This window comes from Alosa alosa, chromosome 9, assembly GCF_017589495.1.
Source record: "Alosa alosa isolate M-15738 ecotype Scorff River chromosome 9, AALO_Geno_1.1, whole genome shotgun sequence".
NCBI classification, from domain to species: Eukaryota; Metazoa; Chordata; class Actinopteri; order Clupeiformes; family Clupeidae; genus Alosa; species Alosa alosa.
In genome coordinates, this window is record NC_063197.1 from 27613874 (window position 1) to 27621139 (window position 7266).

At 47.9% G+C, this 7266-nt stretch overlaps 2 protein-coding genes across 2 annotated transcripts in view; one reads left to right on the top strand and one right to left on the bottom strand.

Annotated features, from left to right (window-relative positions):
- The window catches only part of kifap3a (kinesin-associated protein 3a), a 24868-nt gene extending 22542 nt beyond the window's left edge, over window positions 1–2326 (top strand). Inside the window, exon 21 of the mRNA XM_048251868.1 lies at window positions 915–2326. Coding sequence (XP_048107825.1) covers window positions 915–1026 — 112 coding nt within the window. The 3' untranslated portion in view covers window positions 1027–2326. The remainder of the gene's footprint in view (window positions 1–914) is intronic.
- A 643-nt stretch (window positions 2327–2969) lies between these two features.
- Window positions 2970–7266, bottom strand: part of niban1a (niban apoptosis regulator 1a) — a gene marked incomplete in the record, with an annotated part of 24148 nt that continues 19851 nt past the window's right edge. Inside the window, 2 exon segments of the mRNA XM_048251867.1 lie at window positions 2970–6141; window positions 6380–6491. Coding sequence (XP_048107824.1) covers window positions 4448–6141; window positions 6380–6491 — 1806 coding nt within the window.

The following is a 7266-nucleotide window of genomic DNA, read 5'->3' on the forward strand; positions in this document are numbered from 1 at the left end:
GAGAGGGGGGAGAGGAGGGCAGAGAGCTAACGTGTGTGTAAGTGATGGCTGGAAGTGATTTGGCCTAAAAACAACAGAGTGTTATGGGAGCAGGTAGGGGCAAAGCAAACAGCTCATATTTTAACAGCTAGAGAGGGAGGGAGGGGAGATAGATAAATAACAGACAGAGGGAGGGAGGGAGAGAGTGTTGTCGTTCATCGTCTATCCGTCTCTCAGCTGATCTGTGCTGCTCAGAGGGTGTTAATGAAGTGGTGTGTTTTAACAGACTGTACTGAACAAACACACACACACACACACACACACACACACACACACACAGAGAGAATTGTATGTCTGTAAGTTGTTGTCTATGTGTCTGTAAAACTCACTGTAGACAAATATTAGTCATCATGAAGTCATGAGTCCTTGTTTGTCATGAGGGAGAGTTTCCCTTGTTTTTAGGTTTTAGGGTTGGTTCTCTTTTCGGTGTGTGTTTGTGAGTGTGTATTTGGTGTGGTGAGTTTCTGTGTGTGTGTTTGTGTAGTGTGTTATGTTGCGTGAGTGAGGTTGGAGCGCCCCCCTGTGGCTGACTGATGAGAAGCGCCGTATGCAGCGATGCTTCCACAGTGAAGAGATCTAAGACCACTCTATAATCTGACATGTCGCTCTGAAAGGAACCTTTTCAAATTCCAGTTCTTTTTGCACCCCCTCCTCTGTTTTGTGTTTAATTGTATAGTTTTATTGTTTATTGATATTAAAAACAAGTAATAGAATGCACAGACATATTTGGAAGATTTCACCTTTCCTTCATGAAATATACAGTTTTAGTTTTATTTATCTGACAACGACGATGATTTATAATCAGTATAATCTAATTTGTGTTGAACCGGGGGAAAATGTGATTGGCTAACAAAGCTGTCTGTCTGTCTGAACAGCTCTGTGTCAGAGGGGTTTGTCCAATCAGCTGGGACTCCGGTCCGACCCACCACAGCCTACGGCTTCCGCCCAGATGAGCAGTTCTACTACGGCTACGGAGCGTCACGATGAACACACACACTCACGCGCTCCTCCCCAACACCAGAAGACGCTAGCGCTGCGTCTTCACAACGTCCGCGTACTATCACCCACTGTACTATACCGCAGCTAAGCAGCAACATAGTGAAGACACAAACATACACACACACACACACACAGTCCTTACTCTGTTTGAGCAACGTCACAGCCTTTGCTGTTTCTACTGTACTTTACATATGTGTGTTTCTCTTGTGAAGGTGTGATCTGTGTGTGAAGTGTCAGCTTGTATTTAAGCTGCCGTGCGTGTGTGTGTGCGTGTAACTGAACATGGCCAGTCTGTTGCTATTACTGTTCACACCACTCTCATTGGCATCTCTCATATCCTGTAATGTCTTAATATTGACTCTAAACCTGGTGTTTGAAAAAGTCTTAATATATACTGTAGATACGCTGCACACTTTTGATTGTATTGTATTTGGCTGACCGAGGAGGAGATTGTGTGTACTGTATGCGTGTGCATTTCTGCGTGTGTGTTTACGATTGTGTGTCGGCGTGTGTGCGGGTTGTGCTGAAACAGGGTCATAAATGCAGACTTAAGGTTTTGCTAGTTTTATGTGCAATAGGGTTTATTACCTGCATGATGTCTCCACACTTCCCTGCCCATAGCGTTGAGAATGACTGAAAGAGTGAATTTAATCTGGTACTTTAGTCTTACAGGCACCAGGGGGCGCCATTGTAGTATTTCTTTTTCCTGCTGTGGTTATGCATGATGCAGAGTAGGTGTAGTTCATGACTGTCTTATTTCTCCATACATTAAGCATACTTAAGCTATATGTAAGCTCTCTCTCACACACACACACATAGGAGACTTTCATTAATCCTTTGCACATGCAAGCACACACTCTGGCTACTGGTTATTGACTTTAACTCACATTTAACCACATGGAGACATACTTACTATTTACTTACACTATACTGTCTGTAGATGATGTATTTGTGCACATTGAATCCTAAAGGCCTCTTCTCTGAGGCACCATTTGACTGTAAGCTGTTGTCCTGTGCCAGACTTAGCTCAAGAAGAGGAAGAGGATACCCTGTCATATTGCCTTTGTTGCTGGTTAACAAGACATTGTGTTTGTATAAAAATAATAACACATTTCATATTTATTTATAGTCTTTTTTTATTCGTTATACATGTTTTTCTCTCTCTCGCCTGTGGGAGCTTAAAAGGGTTCTATCTTAAACTTGTGAATGTCATCTGATTCTGTTTTATATAAGAGGTCTTCCTCTCAGCCTCTGTGGTGCACTGCTGGAAATAAACACTAAATCTGAAGACTCCCAGTCTCAAGTTTATTTGGGCTCTGTGTGAGATTACTTTCAGTCACAGGGTTTTATTTCTCAGTGGAGGAATTGGATAATCACTGAAAAGGATGATCAGTGGTAGACCGCTCAGAGGCCTCGGAAGTGGGCAGATACCTGGGGGCAGACGTGGCCTACTGGTTAGCACTCTGGACTTGTAACCGGAGGGTTGCCGGTTCGAACCCCGACCAGTGGGCCACGGCTGAAGTGCCCTTGAGCAAGGCACCTAACCCCTCACTGCTCCCCGAGCGCCGCTGTTGTTGCAGGCAGCTCACTGCGCCGGGATTAGTGTGTGCTTCACCTCACTGTGAGTTCGCTGAGTGTGGTTCACTAATTCACAGATAAATGCAGAGACCAAATTTCCCTCACGGGATCAAAAGAGTATATGTACTTATACTTATATACCTACTGTGAAGTTGTCCAGTATTCCTTTCCATCAGAGAAGCACGTGGCAATGGCGAAACCTCAGATCAAGAGACATCTACTCATTCTGGATGGGGGCGGGGCAGTGTGGTGAGCCATTCCATTCATACCTGACCTCTCCTAACCCATTTCTCACTTTCGGTCACAACATCACTTAGGCAACCTACAAAAACAAACACACTCCTATACAAGTATTTATCCTGATTTCAGTTACGTATTTATTTGGGTTTGTTATCTTTTTACATGGCAAACTGTGGGACGATAATCTGAACTGAGGTCAGGTGTATAGGCCGGATCCTGTTGCTCTGCCAAGGACGTGTCCCAGAGGCAAACTGGTGAGGGAACGGTTTCATTGCATAGTTTCAACCACAAAAAAAAACAATTAAAGCTGCAACTCTTATGACTGTAAACTAAAACTTATCTAACCAGCACTATTTTCACACTGCTTGAGATATCTAGTGTCCACGCACACACACACACACACACACACACACACACACACACACACACACACTGTTAGAAGAAAGGTGACCGCTCTGGACTCTGCAGAATGACTGGAATGGCGGGCTTCAAGTTTTCCGGGTGTGTTGCTTTTTACTGTGGAATTCTAGGCCGCCCAGGGCAGGGCGTGGCTACAAGTGTATTGTGAATCAACTCAACAGGGAAAGTCACACATTGTTAAGTCATTCTATCATTCAGAAGGCAGCAGAATGTCATGTGCACACACATACATACATCCATCCATACATACATGGGTCTTATAAATGTACTGTAGCCACACAGGATCCCACGCATCCAAATGCTTCACCTGTTGATGATCCATGTACTTCATGTAATACAAACACAAGAGACGATTTGGTCAAGTTGCAGAATGACGAAAAGCCATCTCCAATAACAATCAGAATCACAAGACCTAAAATCTCACCATTCTTCAAATGCTAGAGATTATAAAGCATAAGGACAGATGAAAACCACACATAAGCATACCTTTGGCTGCATAAGGCAATGTTCTCTTACATGTAAACGCACACAATGAAATATTTCCTTAAAACAGGCAATGGACGACTACATAAATGACATGTAAATGCATTAAAAGTGTTGTGGTGTTTTCTTCACAAAGATTAAGGTCACTTTCCTTCATAACGACAAATTAGCTGTAGAAATCCAACACGCTTTTGAGGGAAAAATGATTTAAAGACCCTAATGAATCACTTGGTAGTCTGTACAAATTCCTCACATATATAATTAAATAAATGTATTAACCATAATAACTAAACTACCTACAGATCCCACGCACATTCAGTTAAAATCCTCTGAATATCCCTTTATAGCCAAATAGCCAAACTATATGCTTGGTTTAATCAAAACATTTTATGACTTTCTCCAGATCCTAAACAAGTATCTGTTCACTGATCTAAACGGGGGTGGGGGGTGGGGTGGGGTGGCTAGACTCACTGAGTTTTCAGAAGGAACAGAACTGACTGGTAGTGTGATAGTTGGTGAATTAGCCATTGTCAGTGTCAGTCCAGATAAAGATCAGTGGGGGAGGTTGGATTGATATCCACAACCGTGACAAAAAGGAATGCTTGGTCCAGGGTTTATGTTGTAACAGTGCATGCCTTGCAGTTCTCTCCACTCTTTTTGCTGAGTCACATTTGGCCGTTTTTGACTCTCATTCACTGGGGCTTTGTGAGTAATGCCGCACAGGTTCCTCCACCTCGATGACCTCCACGATCAGGTCACGGATCTCCTTCACGCTGTCCATGACATTGGCGGTCTCCCCAGCTGAAGGCGCCTCGTCCCTGGCCTCAGGACCAGCTGGTTCCGCCGGTTCCTCCGGTGCCGTGCGTTGATCTGTGCCGCGGTCAGGCGCGGTCCCCTCTGTGCCGCTCTCCTTGGGGTCTACGCATTCCTCCACCTCAGCTGATCTGGAGTCAGCGGCGCCGGCCGGGGCAGCCTCGACATCTGCGCGCTCTTCCACCTCGGCTGACGCGCGATCGGCAGCACTGGGCGCTGCGGACTCGGCGTCTACAGACTCCTCCACCTGCGTCTCGCCCGCCTCCGGCTGAGGCTCGTCCGTGTCGCTCGGGTCAGCGGCGGCTTCCCCGTCATCCACGACCAGCTCTATTTCCGTGACCTCGGTGGCGTCGTCGGGTTTGACGGTCACCTCATCCACCAACGTCTCCACCCCTACTGGTGAACGGTCGTCAATACATTCCACCACTATGCACTCTTCTACGCCCAATTTCACTGCCACAGGCTTGGCATCCACGCTCAGCTCCACCTCAGCGTCACCTGGCAAAGGCTCACTGGCAGTGATGACCTCCACAGCAGGGTCGGAGGTCAAGGAAGGGTCACTTTCAGGCACAGCGTTCTCCCCTGTGGCATCTACGCTCATCTCCAGGGCAACAGTCTCCCGAGTGACAGATGGAGGGCTCTCCTCAGCATCTGCCTTGCTGTCCTCAGCAGTGTCAGCGTTTTCGGGCGCAGCCGCAGGGGGATCCACACAGGCCTCAGCCGGAGCAGGGGAGACGGGTGTGGGGCTACCCTCAGGGACCTCCACCTGACTGGGGGGCTCTGCGGCAACTGCAGCCTCCTCGGGCAGCTTGTCTGGTACATGCGCTTCAGTCACTGGGGCGCTCACAGTTGCAGGCAGCGCGGGAATGTCGAATGATGTTTGTGTAGCGATTGTGTTAGCCGTGTCTGAACTCTCTACAGCAGCCTGGCCTTCGTCGGCCGTCGTTTCTGTGGTAACGGCACTCGGCGGAACTTCAGCCATCTCCTTGGAGACCGAAGATATGACATCAGCCACGACGGTGGCTGCCACCGTTTCCTCTGTTATAGCACTAGCTATTTCCACGGCAGCGGTCTCCGTGGTTACAGGGGCATCGTGTTCCGGTGTCACACTCTCTGCCACAGGTTCCTTTGTCATTGCGTTAACAGACTCGACAACGGGACTGGTGGCTTGCTCAGCTGCTGCCGCGGCGGCACCGGCACCGGCCGTACCGGGACTCTCGCCTTCCCTGGCCGGAGGATTCACCCGAGCGGGCGCTAGCGTCTCCCCCACCTCTGCCTGCTCAGACGCTGCTGCTGCATCTGGCTTGGTTTCCGGGCTGCTCTCATCCTCCTCCTCGGAGACGGGGCTGCAGGGCGCGCTGGTGCAGGGGCTTCCCTCGCTGCCATTGCCCAGGAGCGGTGAGGTGGGCTGGGGCTGGCGGCTCAGGAGGCTGCCCACCCTGGCAGGGCTGCCCGGCGTGGAGCCGGGAGGGGTGGAGCGCAGGGAGTAGATACTGGACTGGCTGAAGTGCTCCCTGCTCAGCTCGGAGATCAGGTTGTACCGCTTCATACTGACAGCCTCTTTCACCACTGAGGACAAGAAAAAAAGGAGAGAGAGAGAGAGAGAGAGAGAGAGAGAGAGAGAGAGAGAGAGGCAGATAGTAAAGAGGAGTGTCAGTAACGGCATAATCACATGTGCTCCATTAGGTACTATCTATCTCTATCTATCCATTAGGTACTTTGCTATTAAAGTGAAATCCATGCTCCTGGGCTGAACTGATCTGGGAACAGAAACACTGGTCTAGCTGAGCTGATCTAGCCAGCCTACCTTTAGAGACCTCTGTCTCCAGGACCTGCAGCAGTATGCCCTCGTAGACATTCTCAACGGTGATGAATGGAGCATGATCAGCAAAGATGTACTGCTCAAACTTTGGCAGCTCCTGCAGACAGTAGGACAAATGAATGCACACCGTCAAAATGAAATATGATCATAATAATATCTAACAATACTGATTATTTTCACTGAGGATGAGTCAGGTACAGGCATCTGAGTAGTAATTATCCTGAACTATCTGTCAAAATAAGCCCCGCCCCCTGAAACGTCATAAATCACGTCATAACCACGCCTCCTTTTTATGCAAATTAGCCACGTGGTTGTCACCACGTGTTGTTTGTTATTGTTATTGTTTTGTGAGTCATGTGACAGTCATGTGACTGGTGTCAAACCCCTGGGCAGCCATATTGGATGTAAAGTCATGTGACAGTCATGTGTCTGGTGTCAAACAATGCCACGCCCCCATGGCATCCATATTGGTTGTAGTGTCATGTGACAGTCATGTGACTGGTGTCAAACCCCTGGGCGTCCATATTGGCCCCCAAACCCCCATGTGTGTTTTGTGGATAATGGGGAATCAGATAAACTTTGTAAGAGTTGTATATGTTTAGTGGTAAATGGGGCTAAATACAAAGTGTGCTGCTAGGATGGCCGAGTGGTTAAGGCATTGGACTTAAGAACCAATGGATGTTTGTATCCTCGTAGGTTCGACCCCCACTCCTAGCAACTATATTAATGGCTGAGAGTAGAATGAAGTTTACTTTTATTTGCTATTTGCCTGGCTCATTTTTTGAACCCTGATGCCACAGCCGATAGATTATTGGAGCTGGGGGCTGACATGCATGAGCATGCGGGTTCATTTTCAGCAGCAAATAGGTTTT